At 43.2% G+C, this 22,881-nt stretch overlaps 1 protein-coding gene across 1 annotated transcript in view; it reads left to right on the top strand.

Annotated features, from left to right (window-relative positions):
• The window catches only part of LOC122932231, a 78,805-nt gene that overhangs the window by 5,343 nt on the left and 50,581 nt on the right, over positions 1 to 22,881 (top strand). Inside the window, exon 2 of the mRNA XM_044286525.1 lies at positions 15,122 to 15,251. Within this exon, the coding sequence (XP_044142460.1) occupies positions 15,134 to 15,251 (118 nt within the window). The 5' untranslated portion in view covers positions 15,122 to 15,133. The remainder of the gene's footprint in view (positions 1 to 15,121; positions 15,252 to 22,881) is intronic.

Here is a 22,881-nt window from a genome sequence, read left to right as displayed (position 1 = left end):
ATAGACAAAAAAAATATATGTGTTTAGTGGGGTGACAGAAGCCCTTTAAAGATTTTCAACAGTTTTTGTTCTATAGCCTTCATTTTCTTTGTATTTGCAGACGGTTGCTTTCTGTTTTCACTGAATCTATTGAGCTGCTCTGATGACTCATCTATAGTCCTTATCTCTGAACTCCTGATGGGTCATAAACACTCATTATAGCTAAAGTCTTATTAAACTGTTAAGAATATGGCTTAAATGAGTATTTATGACCTGTCAGGAGTTCAGAGATTAGGGCTAAGCATCGAGCCATCAAAGCAGCTCCCTGATGGATTCACTTTAAAGCAGATCCACTGAAAGTGACGGTTGTAGAACAAAACTGTTGAAAAAATGAATAAAGACAAATTGAAAAAATTATTTTAGCCCAAAATGAGTATAATGCAATGATAGCCAGGATGACGGAGCCAGGGATAACAATATTGATGGTAATGTGATCTCGGCATATTGACAGCCAATTATAGTGTGCTTTGATTTTCTGGAGAATTATAAACAACTTTTTATGGGTTCTTGGTAGAAGGGTTGGGAAACACTTTATATTTATTTTTTTTAACTATAAGGGATCTTTCACATGAGCGGATGCCGTGCGTGGAATCCTCTGCGTGAAAGAGAGCCAAGCCCTGTTCCGGACAGCAGAGACATGGAGCATTAACATGATTGATAATGCTCCGTGCCTGTCTGTGATCTTTTTACTACAAAATAACAGTGAGAGAAAATTGTCGCTGTGATTTTGTAGTAAAAAGGTCACAGAGAGGCACAGAGCATTATCAATCATGTTAATGCTCCGTGTCTCTGCTGTCCGGAACGGGGCTTGGCTCTCTTTCATGCAGCGGATTACCAGCATGGGATCCGCTTTTGTGAAAGAGCCCTAAAGGTTTATAATAATGACATACAGTATTTGGTTTTATATTGAAAATTTCTTGTCACACGTTCCAGGAAAAGGATTTCGTTCACATTAACTACCTCATACTGTACTAACAGTTCATATTTTGGAAGAAGTTGTGGTCAGTTTCCTACTCTTACTCAATATAGTTTTTTTTTTTTGTGTTTAGGCTATGATGTTATTATATATAATTTCCTGTAGTCTTAGTAAATATTAGCAACCAACTGTCTAAACAAAATACAGGCTTTTTTTTTTTAGATGTTATATCTTAGCTCATCTTTTTAGCCATTGCTTCTTGTAAAGCCTGCCAAAATACAAGCAAACATATATTTGTTGTCTCACTTTAAGTGCCCTAATCAACTGCCTTTATGGCTTAAAGCTATTTCTGTGGAAAGTGACTACAAATATACAGGCACTTCTAATATGATGGTAAAAACCTAAAGGGGTTATTCATGATTATTATTTTTTAATCCTAGCAGGACGTGTGGGGGGGATCAACCTGCTCCCTAGCGCTCAGCTCTGTCTTACTGAGTCCCGGGTTGAGTTCACCGCACTTCCAGTTCCTCAGCTCTCAACTTTCTGCAAGGATAGGTGTCACAGACGTTCCCGTGGCAGGAACCAGGAGATAAGAGAGACTGGCAACTCGTGGGTTAAATTGACAAGTTCACTGTGGATCGTATTGTGTCTGTGTTTTGGTGAATGCCACACCCCTTGCTTCAGGTGTTGCTTGTTGGTAAACCACCTTTTGCATAAGTAGCAGCTTCTTACTCTTGGAGGTGCGATTTATAGATTTTTTTCCTGCCTTCTAACTAGCTCGTTAGTTGTACTCTGTGGTGCTTCTGGAGTTGCGAGTTTCAGATAAGTCTTGTCTGTTCTTATTGTTTTGTGTTTGTTATATTCCCTGTTGTTTGTATCTGGGCCAGAGACAGAGACTTCCATTCGTCCATCTGGGGAGGAATGGGTTGTCTCTGGTCCTAACCTTAGTTCAGGGCCTTATAGGGATATAAGGGCCTAGGTATACAGCACATAAATTTTTCTTCAAGGTCTATTCATATTGGGCTCGGATTAGGGTTGTTTAGGAGGTGACCTATTTCTTCCCTAGTTTCCAGGCCCAGTTACTGTTTCCCTTCCCTCCTGTGTTTATTGTGGAGTTTTTTCCCCCCACACTGATCATTACATTATAAACCACCGAATAACCGTCATTTTGTTGTCTATATCAGTTCATCCATGGATGTTATCTCTGCACTGACCGGACAGCTACAGGGGCTGTCTCTGGAGGTGGATGACCTCTGCACGACCGTCTCACAGATTTAAGAAGAAAGAACGAGATCTACTGAAGATTCTATGAATAGGGGGTGGGGAATGACATTCTGATGAAATCGAAAGCACTATGCTAATGAGGATTACGGCGGGAAAGCGTTCTGGGGGCCAAATATTAGGAACAGGGGATGCTAATAAACTTATGGACGCATCGCTTTAAAGAGTATTAGAAGAAAAGTTTGGAGGTACCTTTACTTTTATATGTATAAACATGGTGACATGTTCCCTTTAAGTTGCGTCCACACTCATCTGGGGATAAGAGCCAGAGAGTGGGTGTGATTATTTTGTTGCTTAAAGGGGACGCCCAGTCTTGGGCTTTTTTCGCCGCCGACCGGATCACAGTCTCTCCGATCAGTAGATGCATTTTTCGGAGCTTTAGGTCTCATCTATGAGGACCCAGACCAACCCTCCCTGGCCGAGACTAAATTACGCGGTCTGCGTCAGGGAGAGCGTTCGGCAGAGATCTATTTATTCAGAATTTAGGAGGTGGGCTATGGATACTGAGTGGAATGATCCAGTTCTCCATAGCCAGTTTTGTCAGGGATTATCTGAGAGACTGAAGGATGCTTTGGCCTTTCATGATCATCCTGAGTGTTTGGAAGCCGCTGTGTCTTTGGCTGTATGTATTGATAGACGCCTGAGAGAGAGATCTAAGGGCCCACTCTCTCAGGACATTCTATTACATAACGTACCGTATTCCTTTGAGTCTTTGGGTGAAGAGACTCCTGAGTTTATACCTGAGGATGAACCCATGCAATTAGGGGGAGCGACTCTGGGATCTGCTTGCAAAAGTAGGAGTCGCAAGCAGGGAGTATGTTTTTTTTTGTTTTTTTTTCAGCGGCAAAAAGAGAAACAAAAAGGGGTGTCTAAATCCCATCTGACTATCGGAGGTGTGAGTGGGGAGTCAGAGAATGTGCATCTGTCCTTTGCTGGTAGTACCCGATTTCTTCTGACTGCCGAAGTAGTGCTAGAGTAAAAAACTGTGGAAATTGAAGTATTTATCGACAGCGGGGCCGGGGTGAGCCTGATTGATGCTCAGTTTGTCTGCATGCACGGGTTAGCACCAAGTACATTAAAAGACATTTCTGTATTTGCTATTGATCCTGCCCCCCTTACTCAGAGGTGCTTGTCGCAAGTTTTGCATAATATCAGATTAAGGGTCCATTCACATGTCCGCAATTTCGTTCTGCATTCTGCGGAACGGAATTGCGGACCCATTCATTTCTATGGGGCAGCACGATGTGCTGCCCAGATCTGGAATTGTGGATCCGCACTTCCAGGTTTGCAATTCCATTCCCGAAAAAAAATAGTACATGTCCTATTCTTGTCAACAATTGCGGACAAGAATAGGCATTTTCTATTAAGTGCCAGCGATGTCAGTGTTTTGTGGATCCACGAATCCGTGGATCCGCAAAACACACACGGATGTGTGAATGGACCCTAAGAGTGGGTGACTTTCATCAAGAAGTTATCTTGTGTTTTGTCTTGGAAGGACTCCCTGCACCTATGGTTCTGGATTTACCGTGGGTTGCCAAGCATAATCATATCGATTGGCAAGCTAGGCAGATTCTGGATTGGGGGACTATTGCATTAATAATTGTCTCAATACATCCTTTTCTGTGGTTACTACTAAGGCTGTATCCTCTTTTATATCCGAGTTTGCCAATGTGTTTTCTGAGAGTGGATGTCAGGATTTACCTTCCCATCGGGAATATGATTGCCCTGTCAATCTTATTCCCGGGGCTAAATTGCCTAAATCTAGGTTGTTTGAAGAAAGGGCACATAAGATATAAGACATAAGATGGAGGTCTTCGGCCATGTCTGGATTTTCGTGAACTCAATCAGATTATCTGTGATCCTTACCCTCTTCCTTTGATTCCTGATTTGTTTAACCAGATTATTGGTGCCAAGGTGTTCTCCAAATTGGACTTTAGGGGGGCATATAATCTGGTTAGGATCAAGGAAGGGGATGAATGGAAGACTGCTTTTAATACTCTTGAGGGGCACTTTGAGAACCTGGTCATGCCTTTTGGGTTGACCAATGCCCCGGTGGTCTTCCAACATTTTGTGAATGACATCTTTCATCACCTGTTGGGGAGGTTTGTGATCGTGTATTTGGATGACATTCTTATTTTTTCTCCTGACATGGAAACACATCAGACTCTTGTGAGACAGGCGTTACAGATTCTAAGGGATAATAAATTGTTCGCAAAATTTGAGAAATGTGCTGTATATTTGTGCGGTACACGAGGTGCAGTTCTTGAGCTACCTGCTGTCATCTTCGGGTTTTCGAATGGATCATGAGAAAGTCCGTGCTGTATTGTACTGGGATCCACCCGAAAATCTATTACCGAACATATTTAAGAATTATTCAACAATAGTAAAACCCTTAACGGACATGTCTAAGAAAGAGACGGATGTCTCTGTATGGTGTGATTCGGCGTTGCGAGCCTTTTCTGCGATTAAGGAATGCTTCTCTTCTGCTCCCATATTGGTGCAGCCAGATGTGTCACAACCGTTTATTGTGGAAGTGGACGTATCCGAGGTGGGGGCAGGAGCAGTTTTGTCACAGGGCCCATCACCTGGTAAATGGCGACCATGTGCATTTTTCTAAAAAAAAACTATCCCCCGCTGAGAAAAATTATGATGTGGGTAACAGAGAGTTGCTGGCCATTAAATTGGCTTTTGAGGAATGGTGTCATTGGTTGGAAGGGGCAATTTATACGATCACGGTCAATTCAGACCTGCAGTTTGCGGCTTTTACCTGCGGCTGCGGCGGTGATCGGGCGTGCCATTGGGTCCCCATGCGGCTGTAGGGAGGACCCGATGGCATGGAAGGCAGCGCAATGCCTAAGGAAGGCATCGCACTGCCTTCTGGTGACGAGCCTGTGAGATCCATCCCTCTGGATCTCACAGGCCAGAACCTGTATGAGTAATACACACAATATTACTCATACAGCCAATGCATTCCAATACAGAAGTATTGGAATGCATTGTAAAGGATTAGACCCCCCAAAAGTTCAAGTCCCAAAGTGGGACAAAAAATAAAGTTGCAAAAAAAGTTGTAAAAATAAGTTTTCCCCACAAAAAATTAAGTTTCAAGTGAAAATAAACGTAAAAGTAAAAAAAATAATTGGTAAAAAATAGGGGGAAAAAAGTATACATATTGGGTATCGCCGCGTCTGTATCGACCAGCTCTATAAACATATCACATGACCTAACCCCTCAGATGAACACCGTAAAAAATAAAAACTCTGCTAAATAAACAATTTTTTTGTCACCTTGCATCACAAAAAGTACAACAGCAAGCAATCAAAAAGGCGTTTGCCCACCAAAATAGTGCCAATCAAACCGGCATCTCATCCTGCAAAAAATGAGACCCTACCTAAGATAATCACCCAAAAACTAAAAAAATTTATGGGTCAGACTATGGAGACACTAAAACATGATTTTTTGGGTTTTAAAAAAGCTGTTATTGTGTAAAACTTACATAAATAAAAAAAAGTATACATATTAGGTATCACCACGTTTGTATCGACCGGCTCTATAAAATATCACATGACCTAACACTGTAAAAAAAAATAAAAAATGTGCTAAATGCACCATTTTTTGTCACCTTACATCACAAAAAGTGTAATAGCAAGCAATAAAAGTAACATGCACCCCAAAATAGTGCCAATAAAACCGTCATCTCATTCCGCAAAAATCATACCCTACCCAAGGTAATCGCCCAAAAACTGAAAAAATGATGGCTCTCAGTAAACTACAGAATCTGGGCCATAAATATTGAGTTTGGTTTGGCTGTTAACCCTTGCTTTGTAACTGGAAAAAAATTATTAAAATGGAAAATCTGCCAAAAAAGTGAAATTTTCCATTCATTCTTGTGGAACACCTAAAGGGTTAACAAAGTTTGTAAAATCAGTTTTGAATACTCTGAGGGGTGTAGTTTATAGAATGGGGTCATTTTTGGGTGGTTTCTATTATGTAAGCCTCGCAAAGTGACTTCAGACCTGAACTGGTCCCTAAAAATTGGGTTATGGGGAATGTAAAAAAATAACTATTTTTGGAGGTATTACTATGTATTGTAGAAGTAGAGAAATTTAAACTTTTGCAATTTTTTATCAATTTTGGGTAAATTTGGTATTTTTTTTATAAATAAAAACATTTTTTTTTAACTTCATTTACCAGTGTCATGAAGTACAATATGACGAAAAAACAATCTCAGAATAGCCTGGATAAGTCAAAGCGTTTTAAAGTTATCACCACTTATAGTGACACTGGTCAGATTTGCAAAAAACTCAACAGTTTATGGCAAATGAAGATGAAATTTCAGAATTTCTATTTTTGGTAACCTTGCCTCAAAAAAATGTAATGTAGAGCAACCAATAATCATATGTACCCTAAAAATAGTCCCAACAAAACTGCCACCTTATCCTGTAGTTTCCAAAATGGGGTAACTTTTTTGGAGTTTCTACTTTAGGGGTGCATCAGGGGGGCTTCAAATGGGACATGGTGTAAATAAACCAGTCCAGCAAAATCTGCCTTACAAAAACCATACGGCGCACCTTTCCCTCTACGCCTTACCTTGTTCCCGTACAGTAGTTTACGGCCACATATGGGGTGTTTCTGCAAACTACAGGATCGGGGCAATAAATATTGAGTTTTGTTTGGGTGTTAACCCTTGCTTTGTTACTGGAAAAAATGGATTAAAATGGAAAATTTGCCCAAAAAATCAAAATTCTGAAATTTTATCTCAATTTGACATTAACTGTTGTGGAACACCTAAATGGTTAACGACAGTTGTAAAAATAGTTTTGAATACCTTGAGGGGTGCAGTTTCTAGAATGGGGTAATTTTCAGGTGGTTTCTATTATGTAAGCCTCACAAAGTGACTTCAGACCTGAACTGGTCCTTAAAAAGTGGGTTTTTGAAAATTTCAGAAAAAATTCAAGATCTGCTTCTAAACTTCTAAGCCTTGTAACGTCCCCAACAAATAAAATGTCATTCACAAAATGATCCTAACATGAAGTAGACATATGGGGACTGTAAAGTAATAACTATTTTTGTAGGTATTACTATGTATTATAGAAGTAGAGAAATTGAAACTTGGAAATTAGCAAATTTTTCCACATTTTTGGTAAATTTTGGTATTTTTTTTATAAATAAATTATTATTTTTTTTTTACTCTATTTTACCAGTGTCATGAAGTACAATATGTGACGAAAAAAAATCTCAGAATGGCCTGGATAAGTAAAAGCGTTTTAAAGTTATTCACACATAAAGTGACACTGGTCAGATTTGCAAAAAATGGCCTGGTCCTTAACCACTTCAGCCCCGCTAGGTGAAACCCCCTTCATGACCAGAGCACTTTTTACACTTCAGCACTACACTACTTTCACCGTTTATCGCTCGGTCATGCAACTTACCACCCAAATGAATTTTACCTCCTTTTCTTCTCACTAATAGAGCTTTCATTTGGTGGTATTTCATTGCTGCTGGCATTTTTACTTTTTTTGTTATTAATCAAAATGTAACGATTTTTTTTGCAAAAAAATGACATTTTTCACTTTCAGCTGAAAAATTTTGCAAAAAAAACGACATCCATATATAAATTTTTCGCCAAATTTATTGTTCTACATGTCTTTGATAAAAAAAAAAATGTTTGGGCAAAAAAAAAAATGGTTTGGGTAAAGTTATAGCATTTACAAACTATGGTACAAAAATGTGAATTTCCGCTTTTTGAAACAGCTCTGACTTTCTGAGCACCTGTCATGATTCCTGAGGTTCTACAATGCCCAAACAGTAGAAAACCCCCACAAATGACCCCATTTCGGAAAGTAGACACCCTAAGGTATTCGCTGATGGGCATAGTGAGTTCATAGAACTTTTTATTTTTTGTCACAAGTTAGCGGAAAATGATGATGATTTTATTTTTTTTATTTTTTCTTACAAAGTCTCATATTCCACTAACTTGCGACAAAAAATAAAAAATTCTAGGAACTCACCATGCCCCTCACAGAATACCTTGGGGTGTCTTCTTTCCAAAATGGGGTCACTTGTGGGGTAGTTATACTGCCCTGGCAATTTAGGGGCCCAAATGTGTGAGAAGAACTTTGCAATCAAAATGTGTAAAAAATGACCGGTGAAATCCAAAAGGTGCACTTTGGAATATGTGCCCCTTTGCCCACCTTGGCAGCAAAAAAGTGTGACACATCTGGTATCGCCGTACTCAGGAGAAGTTGGGGAATGTGTTTTGGGGTGTCATTTTACATATACCCATGCTGAGTGAGAGAAATATCTTGGCAAAAGACAACTTTTCCCATTTTTTTATACAAAGTTGGCATTTGACCAAGATATTTTTCTCACCCAGCATGGGTATATGTAAAATGACACCCCAAAACACATTCCCCAACTTCTCCTGAGTACGGCGATACCAGATGTGTCACACTTTTTTGCTGCCAAGGTGGGCAAAGGGGCACATATTCCAAAGTGCACCTTTCGGATTTCACCGGTCATTTTTTTACAGATTTTGATTGCAAAGTACTTCTCACACATTTGGGCCCCTAAATTGCCAGGGCAGTATAACTACCCCACAAGTGACCCCATTTTGGAAAGAAGACACCCCAAGGTATTCCGTGAGGGGCATGGCGAGTTCCTAGAATTTTTTATTTTTTGTCGCAAGTTAGTGGAATATGAGACTTTGTAAGGAAAAAAGAAAAAAAAAGAAAAATCATCATTTTCCGCTAACTTGTGACAAAAAATAAAAAATTCTAGGAACTCGCCGTGCCCCTCACGGAATACCTTGGGGTGTCTTCTTTCCAAAATGGGGTCACTTGTGGCGTAGTTATACTGCCCTGGCAATTTAGGGGCCCAAATGTGTAAGAAGTACCTTGCAATCAAAATGTGTAAAAAATGGCCTGCGAAATCCGAAAGGTGCCCCTTTGCCCACCTTGGCTGCAAAAAAGTGTCACACATGTGGTATCGCCGTACTCAGGAGAAGTTGGGTAATGTGTTTTGGGGGGTCATTTTACATATACCCATGCTGGGTGAGAGAAATATCTTGGCAAAAGACAACTTTTCCCATTTTTTTATACAAAGTTGGCATTTGACCAAGATATTTATCTCACCCAGCATGGGTATATGTAAAATGACACCCCAAAACACATTCCCCAACTTCTCCTGAGTACGGCGATACCACATGTGTGACACTTTTTTGCAGCCAAGGTGGGCAAAGGGGCCCAAATTCCTTTTAGGAGGGCATTTTTAGACATTTGGATCCCAGACTTCTTCTCACACTTTCGGGCCCCTAAAAAGCCAGGGCAGTATAAATACCCCACATGTGACCCCACTTTGGAAAGAAGACACCCCAAGATATTCAATGAGGGGCATGGCGAGTTCCTAGAATTATTATTTTTTTGCATAAGTTAGCGGATATTGATTTTTTTTTTTGTTTTTTTCTCACAAAGTCTCACTTTCCGCTAACTTAGGACAAAAATTTCAATCTTTCATGGACTCAATATGCCCCTCACGGAATACCTTGGGGTGTCTTCTTTCCGAAATGGGGTCACATGTGGGGTATTTATACTGCCCTGGCTTTTTAGGGGCCCTAAAGCGTGAGAAGAAGTCTGGAATATAAATGTCTAAAAATGTTTACGCATTTGGATTCCGTGAGGGGTATGGTGCGTCCATGTGAGATTTTATTTTTTGACACAAGTTAGTGGAATATGAGACTTAGTAAGAAAAAACAAAAACAAACAAAAAATTTCCGCTAACTTGTGCCAAAAAAAATGTCTGAATGGAGCCTTACCAGGGGGGGGGGGGGGGGGGGGTGATCAATGACAGGGGGGTGATCACCCATATAGACTCCCTGATCACCCCCCCTGTAAGGCTCCATTCAGACATCCGCATGATTTTTTACGGATACATGGATACATGGATCGGATCCACAGAACGCATGCGGACGTCTGAATGGAGCCTTACAGGGGGGTTATCAATGACAGGGGGTGATCAGGGTAGTCAGGGTGATCACCCCCCTGTCACTGATCACCCCCCCTGTAAGGCTCCATTCAGACATCCGCATGATTTTTTACGGATCCATGGATACATGTATCGGATCCACAGAACGCATGCGGACGTCTGAATGGAGCCTTACAGGGGGGTTATCAATGACAGGGGGTGATCAGGGTAATCAGGGTGATCACCCCCCTGTCACTGATCACCCCCCCTGTAAGGCTCCATTCAGACATCCGCATGATTTTTTACGGATCCATGGATACATGTATCGGATCCACAGAACGCATGCGGACGTCTGAATGGAGCCTTACAGGGGGGTTATCAATGACAGGGGGTGATCAGGGTAATCACCCCCCTGTCACTGATCACCCCCCCTGTAAGGCTCCATTCAGACATCCGCATGATTTTTTACGGATCCATGGATACATGGATCGGATCCACAAAACGCATGCGGACGTCTGAATGGAGCCTTACAGGGGGGTTATCAATGACAGGGGGTGATCAGGGTGATCACCCCCCTGTCACTGATCACCCCCCCTGTAAGGCTCCATTCAGACATCCGCATGATTTTTTACGGATCCATGGATACATGGATCGGATCCACAGAACGCATGCGGACGTCTGAATGGAGCCTTACAGGGGGGTTATCAATGACAGGGGGTGATCAGGGTAATCAGGGTGATCACCCCCCTGTCACTGATCACCCCCCCTGTAAGGCTCCATTCAGACATCCGCATGATTTTTTACGGATCCATGGATACATGGATCGGATCCACAGAACGCATGCGGACGTCTGAATGGAGCCTTACAGGGGGGTTATCAATGACAGGGGGTGATCAGGGTAATCAGGGTGATCACCCCCCTGTCACTGATCACCCCCCCTGTAAGGCTCCATTCAGACATCCGCATGATTTTTTACGGATCCATGGATACATGGATCGGATCCACAGAACGCATGCGGACGTCTGAATGGAGCCTTACAGGGGGGTTATCAATGACAGGGGGTGATCAGGGTGATCACCCCCCTGTCACTGATCACCCCCCCTGTAAGGCTCCATTCAGACATCCGCATGATTTTTTACGGATCCATGGATACATGGATCGGGTCCACAGAACGCATGCGGACGTCTGAATGGAGCCTTACAGGGGGGTTATCAATGACAGGGGGTGATCAGGGTAATCAGGGTGATCACCCCCCTGTCACTGATCACCCCCCCTGTAAGGCTCCATTCAGACATCCGCATGATTTTTTACGGATCCATGGATCGGATCCACAAAACGCATGCGGACGTCTGAATGGAGCCTTACAGGGGGGTTATCAATGACAGGGGGGTGATCAGGGAGTGTATATGGGTGATCACCCGCCTGTCATTGATCACCCCCTGTAAGGCTCCATTCAGACGTCCGCATGTGTTTTGCGGATCCGATCCATGTATCCGTAAAAATCATGCGGACGTCTGAATGGAGCCTTACAGGGGAGTGATCAATGACAGGGGGGTGATCAATGACAGGGGGTGATCAGGGAGTGTATATGGGTGATCACCCGCCTGTCATTGATCACCCCCCTGTAAGGCTCCATTCAGACGTCCGTATGCTTTTTGCGGATCCGATCCATGTATCCGTGGATCCGTAAAAATCATACGGACGTCTGAACGGAGCCTGACAGGGGGGTGATCAATGACAGGGCGGTGATCAATGACAGGGGGGTGATCAGGGAGTTTATATGGGGTGATCATGGGTGATCGGGGGTTTATAAGGGGTTAATAAGTGACGGGGGGGGTGTAGTGTGGTGTTTGGTGCGACTGTACTGACCTACCTGAGTCCTCTGGTGGTCGATCCTAACAAAAGGGACCACCAGAGGACCAGGTAGGAGGTATATTAGACGCTGTTATGAAAACAGCGTCTAATATACCTGTTAGGGGTTAAAAAATTCGGATCTCCAGCCTGCCAGCGAACGATCGCCGCTGGCATGCTGGAGATCCACTCGCTTACCTTCCGTTCCTGTGAGCGCGCGCGCCTGTGCGCGCGCGTTCACAGGAAATCTCGGCTCTCGCGGGAGGACGCGTATATGCGTCCACCCAGAAGAGCAGGACCGCCGGCAGGACGCAATCCTGCGTACGGCGGTCCTGAGGTGGTTAAGGTGAAAACGAGCCCGGTCCCTAAGGGGTTAATCTATTTCATTTAAAGTTTGTGTGTCGTTAAAATATGTCGACAGTTTCCCCCATAACAGTGACCTCTACAGCACCTCGCCCCACTGTCTGCTGAGCTGTGTATCTAATCCTATCCTGTGTGATACTGTCTGCTGAGCTGTGTATCTAATCCTATCCTGTGTGATACTGCCTGCTGAGCTGTGTATCTAATCCTATCCTGTGTGATACTGTCTGCTGAGCTGTGTATCTAATTCTATCCTGTGTGATACTGTCTGCTGAGCTGTGTATCTAAACATATCCTGTGTGATACTGTCTGCTGAGCTGTGTATCTAATCCTATCCTGTGTGATACTGTCTGCCGAGCTGTGTATCTAATTCTATCCTGTGTGATACTGTCTGCCGAGCTGTGTATCTAATCCTATCCTGTGTGATACTGTCTGCTGAGCTGTGTATCTAATTCTATCCTGTGTGATACTGTCTGCTGAGCTGTGTATCTAATTCTATCCTGTGTGATACTGTCTGCTGAGCTGTGTATCTAATCCTATCCTGTGTGATACTATCTGCTGAGCTGTGTATCTAATTCTATCCTGTGTGATACTGTCTGCTGAGCTGTGTATCTAAACATATCCTGTGTGATACTGTCTGCTGAGCTGTGTATCTAATCCTATCCTGTGTGATACTGTCTGCCGAGCTGTGTATCTAATTCTATCCTGTGTGATACTGTCTGCCGAGCTGTGTATCTAATCCTATCCTGTGTGATACTGTCTGCTGAGCTGTGTATCTAATTCTATCCTGTGTGATACTGTCTGCTGAGCTGTGTATCTAATTCTATCCTGTGTGATACTGTCTGCTGAGCTGTGTATCTAATACTATCCTGTGTGATACTGTCTGCTGAACTGTGTATCTAATCTTATGTTGTGTGATACTGTCTTCTGAGCTGTGTAGCTAATATCCTACCCTGTGTGATACTGCCTGGTGAGCTGTGTATCTAATCCTATCCTGTGTGATACTGTCTGCTGAGCTGTGTATCTAATCCTTGCTGAGCTGTGTATCTAATCCTATCCTGGGTGATACTGTCTGCTGAGCTGTGTATCTAATATCCTACCCTGGGTGATACTGTCTGCTGAGCTGTGTAGCTAATCCTATCATGTGTGATACAGTCTGCTGTGTATCTAAGTCTATTGTGTGATACTGTCTGCTGACCTGTGCATGTAGTCATGTTGTCCTAGCCTAAAGCTGACTTATAGCAGTGAAGAAAATTGGTTTGGTTGTTATGGAAACCTGGAATAAAACTGTGTGCAGACTAAGAGCCTGCAAGCTTCTATTGGCTGATAAAGGACACGTGACAGTGTGCATGGCAGTTGGGGGCTTGTATTGGCTAATGCAGGTAATTTTTGGGGAATGTCTCAGGAACGGCACGTCCTAGGGAGCTGAGACCCCGTCTAAAACCTTCCCGAACACCTGATGTACCTGTGTGCCAAATTTGGTGAAGATCGGTCTAGTCGTTTGGTCACGCATAAAGAACGTCTAGATAGACAGACAGAAACTCATTTTTATAATATAAGATATATATATATATATATATATGTGTATGAGAGAGAGCGAGAGAGAGAGAGGATTTCTTATCTAGAAAACAAAGATATCACTTATCACACAGTTAAAGCAGATTATTAAAGAGAATTAATAGCAAACAGTCCTCGTGGTAGTTAACAGTTAAATCGTTGCACAGAAAAAAAAACTGTTCAGAAGTAGGTTGTCTTCCTTTAAACGAAAATTTCAAACAATCCATTGCTATACTTGTTATGTTATTGGAGCATCACATGGAAGACTTTAAAAGAGTTTGACCACTTTAAAATAAAAGAATATACCCTAAACTCACAGCATGCAAACAAGATGGCAGCATTCATGTGGCTTTGTGACAGCTTTCTTAGGCTACTTTCACACTAGCGTTTTTACTGGATCCGACGGGGTTCAGCAAAAACGCTTCCGTTACTGATAATACAACCATCTGCATCCGTTATAAATGGATCCGGTTGTATTATCTTTAACATTGCCAAAACAGATCTGTCATGAACTCCATTGAAAGTCAATGGAGGACGGATCTGTTTTCTATTGTGACAGATTGTGTCAGAGAAAACTGATCCGTCCCCATTGACTTGCATTGTGGGTCATGCCGGATCCGTCTTGCTCCGCATCCTAGAACAGAAGGCAAACTACAACATGTTGCGGTTTGCTCTCCGGTATGAGAACGGAACTAAACGGAACGGAATGCATTTTGGAGCATTCCGTTCTGTTCAGTTCAGTTTTGTCTCCCTTGACAATGAATGGAGACAAAACGGAAGCTCTTTTTTTCCGGTATTGATCCCCTATGACAGATCTCAATACCGGAAAACTAAAATGCTAGTGTGAAAATAGCCTTAGACATCCAGGGCCTCTTCTACGCAGGTACTTGACAGTAGCGAAACTGGCCATTTTTCTTCCTATATATGGGGAGAACATGGTGCCTCATTGTTTACATAGCCCATGGATGGACAGCTAGGGGCCTTCTTAATAACAGCTCATATTAGTTAAAAGCATCCTATGAGATTATTGTGGAAAGGAATGGACTCTATCGCCATTTACAGTATATCCTTATAAAGTCGCCAACCCCTTTAAGTCATGTAACTAGGCTACATTGCTTTATCTGATTTTCTTCTTTATCTGATTTTCTTCTCCAACAGGTGTGAACACTAATGGATGAGCCATGGTACAGACGGTATTTCTGGCTCCTGGTTTTTGGAGGCATTATTCTTGTTATAGCCATCATCTGCTTTGTCATAGTCTGTTGCTGTATAAAGCAAATATCAAGAAGTAAGTTAATTGCACTAGTTAAAAAGCGAAAAACAGCATTTTTGTAGACTTTAGGTGACCACCCTACTCTCAAAATTCAACTTACACCTTCCCAACTACTACTGTGCTACTATATTGTACAAGACAACAATAAGACCCATAGAAGGGTGCATGTGAAAGTCATGCATAACAGCCCTCAATTTCCCCCCCTTCCTGGTAACCAATAGAAGTAAATAAGGAGAGAATGGTCTGTGACTGCAGGATTACATAATATACATATACAGTATCTCCCAATAGTTAGTACACCCCTCACATTTTTGTAAATATTTTATTCTCTTTTCATGAGACATCACTGATGATATGACACTTTGATACTATGTAAATTAGTCAGTGTACAGCTTGTATAACAATGTAAATTTGGTGTGCCCTCAAAATAACACCTAGCCTCTAATGTCTAGACTGCTGGCAACAAAAGTGAGTACACCCCTACGTGAAAATGGCCAAATTGTGCCCAATCAGCCATTTTCCCTCCCCGCTGTCATGTGACTCGTTAGGGTTAAAAGGTCTCAGGTGTGAATGGGGAGCAGGTGTGTAAAATTTGGTGTTATCACTCTCACACTCTCTCATACTGGTCATTGGAAGTTCAACATGGCATATCATGGCAAAGACCTCTCTCAGGATCTGAAAAAGGAACTGTTGCTCTACATAAAGATGGCTGAGGCTATGAGAAGATTGCCAACACCCTGAAACTGAGCTGCAGCACGGTGGCCAAGACCATACAGCAGTTTAACAAGACAGGTTCCACTCAGAACAGGCCTCACTATGGTCAACCATAGGAGTTGAGTGCACACGCTCAGCGTCATATCCAGAGGTTGTCTTTTCAAAATAGATGTATGAGTGCTACCAGCATTGCTGCAGGGGTTAAAGGGGTAGGGGGGTTAGGCTGTCAGTGCTCAGACCATACGCCGCACACTGCATCAAATTGGTCTACATGGCTGTCATCCCAGAAAGAAGCCACTGGAACCATGTTCTGTGATCTGATGAGGCCAAGATACATTTATTTGGTTCAGATGGTGTCAAGCATGTGTGGTGGCAACCAGGTGAGGAAAACAAAGACAAGTGTGTCTTGCCTACAGTCAAGCATGGTGGTGGGAGTTTCATGGTTTGCGACTGCATGAGTGCTGCCAGCTGTGGGGAGCTACAGTTCATTGAGGGAACCATGAATTCCAACATGTACTGTGACATAATAGTCAAAAAGCAGAGGATCCCATCCCTTCGGAAACTGGGCCGCAGGGCAGTATTCCAACATGATAATGACCCCAAACACATCTCCAAGGCGACCACTGCCTTGCTAAAGAAACCAAGGGTAAAGGTACTGGATGGGCTGAGCATGTTTCTAGCCCTAAACCCTATTGAGCATCTGTGTGGCATCCTCAAACGGAAGATGGATGAGCACAAAATCTCTAACATCAACCAGCTCTGTGATGTTGTTATGGAGGTGTGGAAGAGGATTCCCGTGGCAACCTGTGAAGCTCTAGTGAACTCCATGCCTGAGAGTTATTGCAGTGCTGAAAAATAATGGTGGCCACACAAAATATTGACACTTTGGGCACAATTTGGCAATTTTCACTGAGGGGTGTACGTGACTGACTGAACCATCACTGGGGCTGCTGGAGAAGCCTGAGGGCCAGCCTCCTTCCTAAAGACTATGGACCGAGAACTATGGAGACCCCCTTAGACCTTTTGGGGTTACAAGGAACTCTGCAATGAGACTCCCACTGATTGTGTTAGTGATGGGATTTAGATAGTTGATTATAATAGCAGCCGACTCCTAGATGAGTAGATCACCATATGATACACTCAGGAGATAATCCCATCATATGTGTCTCCACTGTCCCTATTCATTCATTATGGAGGGGGTGAAGATGTCTGTTTGCATGTTGTGTTTGTTAACCACTTCAGCCCCGCTAGGTGAAACCCCCTTCATGACCAGAGCACTTTTTACACTTCGGCACTACACTACTTTCACCGTTTATCGCTCGGTCATGCAACTTACCATACAAATGAATTTTACCTCCTTTTCTTCTCACTAATAGAGCTTTCATTTGGTGGTATTTCATTGCTGCTGGCATTTTTACTTTTTTTGTTATTAATCAAAATGTAACGATTTTTTTGCAAAAAAATTACATTTTTCACTTTCAGCTGTAAAATTTTGCAAAAAAAACGACATCCATATATAAATTTTTCGCCAAATTTATTGTTCTACATGTCTTTGATAAAAAAAAAAATGTTTGGGCAAAAAAAAATGGTTTGGGTAAAAGTTATAGCATTTACAAACTATGGTACAAAAATGTGAATTTCCGCTTTTTGAAACAGCTCTGACTTTCTGAGCACCTGTCATGTTTCCTGAGGTTCTACAATGCCCAAACAGTAGAAAACCCCCACAAATGACCCCATTTCAGGAAAGTAGACACCCTAAGGTATTCGCTGATGGGCATAGTGAGTTCATAGAACTTTTTATTTTTTGTCACAAGTTAGCGGAAAATGATGATGATTTTATTTTTTTTATTTTTTCTTACAAAGTCTCATATTCCACTAACTTGCGACAAAAAATAAAAAATTCTAGGAACTCACCATGCCCCTCACAGAATACCTTGGGGTGTCTTCTTTCCAAAATGGGGTCACTTGTGGGGTAGTTATACTGCCCTGGCAATTTAGGGGCCCAAATGTGTGAGAAGAACTTTGCAATCAAAATGTGTAAAAAATGACCGGTGAAATCCAAAAGGTGCACTTTGGAATATGTGCCCCTTTGCCCACCTTGGCAGCAAAAAAGTGTCACACATCTGGTATCGCCGTACTCAGGAGAAGTTGGGGAATGTGTTTTGGGGTGTCATTTTACATATACCCATGCTGGGTGAGAAAAATATCTTGGTCAAATGCCAACTTTGTATAAAAAAATGGGAAAAGTTGTCTTTTGCCAAGATATTTCTCTCATCCAGCATGGGTATATGTAAAATGACACCCCAAAACACATTCCCCAACTTCTCCTGAGTACGGCAATACCAGATGTGTCACACTTTTTTGCTGCCAAGGTGGGCAAAGGGGCACATATTCCAAAGTGCACCTTTCAGATTTTGCAGGCCATTTTTTACACATTTTGATTGCAAGGTACTTCTCACACATTTGGGCCCCTAAATTGCCAGGGCAGTATAACTACGCCACAAGTGACCCCATTTTGGAAAGAAGACACCCCAAGGTATTCCGTGAGGGGCATGGCGAGTTCCTAGAATTTTTTATTTTTTGTCACAAGTTAGCGGAAAATGATGATTTTATTTTTTTTCTCTTTTTTCCTTACAAAGTCTCATATTCCACTAACTTGCGACAAAAAATAAAAAATTCTAGGAACTCGCCATGCCCCTCACGGAATACCTTGGGGTGTCTTCTTTCCAAAATGGGGTCACTTGTGGCGTAGTTATAGTGCCCTGGCAATTTAAGGGCCCAAATGTGTGAGAAGTACTTTGCAATCAAAATCTGTAAAAAATGACCGGTGAAATCCGAAAGGTGCACTTTGGAATATGTGCCCCTTTGCCCACCTTGGCTGCAAAAAAGTGTCACACATGTGGTATCACCGTACTCAGGAGAAGTTGGGCAATGTGTTTTGGGGGGTCATTTTACATATACCCATGCTGGGTGAGAGAAATATCTTGGCAAAAGACAACTTTTCCCATTTTTTTATACAAAGTTGGCATTTGACCAAGATATTTTTCTCACCCAGCATGGGTATATGTAAAATGACACCCCAAAACACATTGCCCAACTTCTCCTGAGTACGGCGATACCAGATGTGTCACACTTTTTTTCTGCCAAGGTGGGCAAAGGGGCACATATTCCAAAGTGCACCTTTCGAATTTTGCAGGGCATTTTTTACACATTTTGATTGCAAAGTTCTTCTCACACATTTGGGCCCCTAAATTGCCAGGGCAGTATAACTACCCCACAAGTGACCCCATTTTGGAAAGAAGACACCCCAAGGTATTCCGTGAGTGGCATGGCGAGTTCCTAGAATTTTTTATTTTTTGTCGCAAGTTAGTGGAATATGAGACTTTGTAAGGAAAAAAGAAAAAAAAAGAAAAATCATCATTTTCCGCTAACTTGTGACAAAAAATAAAAAATTCTAGGAACTCGCCGTGCCCCTCACGGAATACCTTGGGGTGTCTTCTTTCCAAAATGGGGTCACTTGTGGTGTAGTTATACTGCCCTGGCAATTTAGGGGCCCAAATGTGTAAGAAGTACCTTGCAATCAAAATGTGTAAAAAATGGCCTGTGAAATCCGAAAGGTGCACTTTGGAATATGTGCCCCTTTGCCCACCTTGGCTGCAAAAAAGTGTCACACATGTGGTATCACCGTACTCAGGAGAAGTTGGGCAATGTGTTTTGGGGGGTCATTTTACATATACCCATGCTGGGTGAGAGAAATATCTTGGCAAAAGACAACTTTTCCCATTTTTTTATACAAAGTTGGCATTTGACCAAGATATTTTTCTCACCCAGCATGGGTATATGTAAAATGACACCCCAAAACACATTCCCCAACTTCTCCTGAGTACGGCGATACCACATGTGTGACACTTTTTTGCAGCCTAGATGCGCAAAGGGGCCCAAATTCTTTTTAGGAGGGCATTTTTAGACATTTGGATCCCAGACTTCTTCTCACACTTTCGGGCCCCTAAAAAGCCAGGGCAGTATAAATACCCCACATGTGACCCCACTTTGGAAAGAAGACACCCCAAGGTATTCAATGAGGGGCATGGCGAGTTCCTAGAATTATTTTTTTTTTTTGCATAAGTTAGCGGATATTGATTTTTTTTTGTTTTTTTCTCACAAAGTCTCACTTTCCGCTAACTTAGGACAAAAATTTCAATCTTTCATGGACTCAATATGCCCCTCACGGAATACCTTGGGGTGTCTTCTTTCCGAAATGGGGTCACATGTGGGGTATTTATACTGCCCTGGCTTTTTAGGGGCCCTAAAGCGTGAGAAGAAGTCTGGAATATAAATGTCTAAAAATGTTTACGCATTTGGATTCCGTGAGGGGTATGGTGCGTCCATGTGAGATTTTATTTTTTTGACACAAGTTAGTAGAATATGAGACTTTGTAAGAAAAAACAAACAAAAAATTTCCGCTAACTTGTGCCAAAAAAAATGTCTGAATGGAGCCTTACCAGGGGGGGGGGGTGATCAATGACAGGGGGGTGATCAATGACAGGGGGGTGATCACCCATATAGACTCCCTGATCACCCCCCTGTCATTGATCACCCCCCCTGTAAGGTTCCATTCAGACATCCGCATGATTTTTTACGGATCCATGGATACATGGATCGGATCCACAAAACACATGCGGACGTCTGAATGGAGCCTTACAGGGGGGTTATCAATGACAGGGGGTGATCAGGGTGATCACCCCCCTGTCACTGATCACCCCCCCGTCACTGATCACCCCCCCTGTAAGGCTCCATTCAGACGTCCGCATGTGTTTTGTGGATCCGATCCATGTATCCATGGATCCGTAAAAATCATGCGGACGTCTGAATGGAGCCTTACAGGGGGGTGATCAATGACAGGGGGGTGATCAATGACAGGGGGTGATCAGGGAGTGTATATGGGTGATCACCCGCCTGTCATTGATCACCCCCCTGTAAGGCTCCATTCAGACGTCCGCATGATTTTTACGGATCCATGGATACATGGATCGGATCCACAAAACACATGCGGACGTCTGAATGGAGCCTTACAGGGGGGTTATCAATGACAGGGGGTGATCAGGGTGATCACCCCCCTGTCACTGATCACCCCCCCTGTAAGGCTCCATTCAGACATCCGCATGATTTTTTACGGATCCATGGATACATGGATCGGATCCACAAAACGCATGCGGACGTCTGAATGGAGCCTTACAGGGGGGTTATCAATGACAGGGGGTGATCAGGGTGATCACCCCCCTGTCACTGATCACCCCTCCTGTAAGGCTCCATTCAGACATCCGCATGATTTTTTTCGGATCCATGGATACATGGATCGGATCCACAAAACGCATGCGGACGTCTGAATGGAGCCTTACAGGGGGGTTATCAATGACAGGGGGTGATCAGGGTGATCACCCCCCTGTCACTGATCACCCCTCCTGTAAGGCTCCATTCAGACATTCGCATGATTTTTTACGGATCCATGGATACATGGATCGGATCCACAAAACGCATGCGGACGTCTGAATGGAGCCTTACAGGGGGGTTATCAATGACAGGGGATGATCAGGGTGATCACCCCCCTGTCAATGATCACCCCTCCTGTAAGGCTATATTCAGACGTCCGCATGATTTTTACGGATCCATGGATACATGGATCGGATCCACAAAACACATGCGGACGTCTGAATGGAGCCTTACAGGGGGGTTATCAATGACATGGGGTGATCAGGGTGATCACCCCCCTGTCACTGATCACCCCTCCTGTAAGGCTCCATTCAGACATCCGCATGATTTTTTACGGATCCATGGATACATGGATCGGATCCACAAAACGCATGCGGACGTCTGAATGGAGCCTTACAGGGGGGTTATCAATGACAGGGGATGATGAGGGTGATCAGGGTGATCACCCCCCTGTCATTGATCACCCCCTGTAAGGCTCCATTCAGACGTCCGCATGTGTTTTGCGGATCCGATCCATGTATCCATGGATCCGTAAAAATCATGCGGACGTCTGAATGGAGCCTTACAGGGGGGTGATCAATGACAGGGGGGTGATCAATGACAGGGGGGTGATCAATGACAGGGGGTGATCAGGGAGTGTATATGGGTGATCACCCGCCTGTCATTGATCACCCCCCTGTAAGGCTCCATTCAGACGTCCGTATGCTTTTTGCGGATCCGATCCATGTATCCGTGGATCCGTAAAAATCATACGGACTGTCTGAACGGAGCCTGACAGGGGGGTGATCAATGACAGGGCGGTGATCAATGACAGGGGGGTGATCAGGGAGTTTATATGGGGTGATCATGGGTTTATAAGGGGTTAATAAGTGACTGGGGGGGGTGTAGTGTAGTGTAGTGTGGTGTTTGGTGCGACTGTACTGACCTACCTGAGTCCTCTGGTGGTCGATCCTAACAAAAGGGACCACCAGAGGACCAGGTAGGAGGTATATTAGACGCTGTTATGAAAACAGCGTCTAATATACCTGTTAGGGGTTAAAAAATTCGGATCTCCAGCCTGCCAGCGAGCGATCGCCGCTGGCAGGCTGGAGATCCACTCGCTTACCTTCCGTTCCTGTGAGCGCGCGCGCCTGTGCGCGCGCGTTCACAGGAAATCTCGTGTCTCGCGAGAAGACGCGTATATGCGTCCAGGAGGAATAAAGCAACCACCTCCCGGACGCATATATGCGTACAGCGGTCGGGAGGTGGTTAATTGCGTTACAGACAATGCATTGTGTTTGTTGAATAGGGTTAGTTTTTGTGTTTAAAATGTAAAGGATTGGCTGCTATGTCATGTCCTCAGTTCCCAACCAGGTCCACGGGGGTGATACCCTTGTTGGAAAATGTGTATATAAGTCAATGCTGTGTGTTCAATAAAGAGTTCCTGTTTTACATTCCACAT

This window comes from Bufo gargarizans, chromosome 3 (assembly GCF_014858855.1).
Source record: "Bufo gargarizans isolate SCDJY-AF-19 chromosome 3, ASM1485885v1, whole genome shotgun sequence".
Lineage (NCBI taxonomy): Eukaryota > Metazoa > Chordata > Amphibia > Anura > Bufonidae > Bufo > Bufo gargarizans.
The sequence above is the reverse complement of the archived record's forward strand: the minus strand, read 5'-3'. Positions and strand labels throughout refer to the sequence as shown.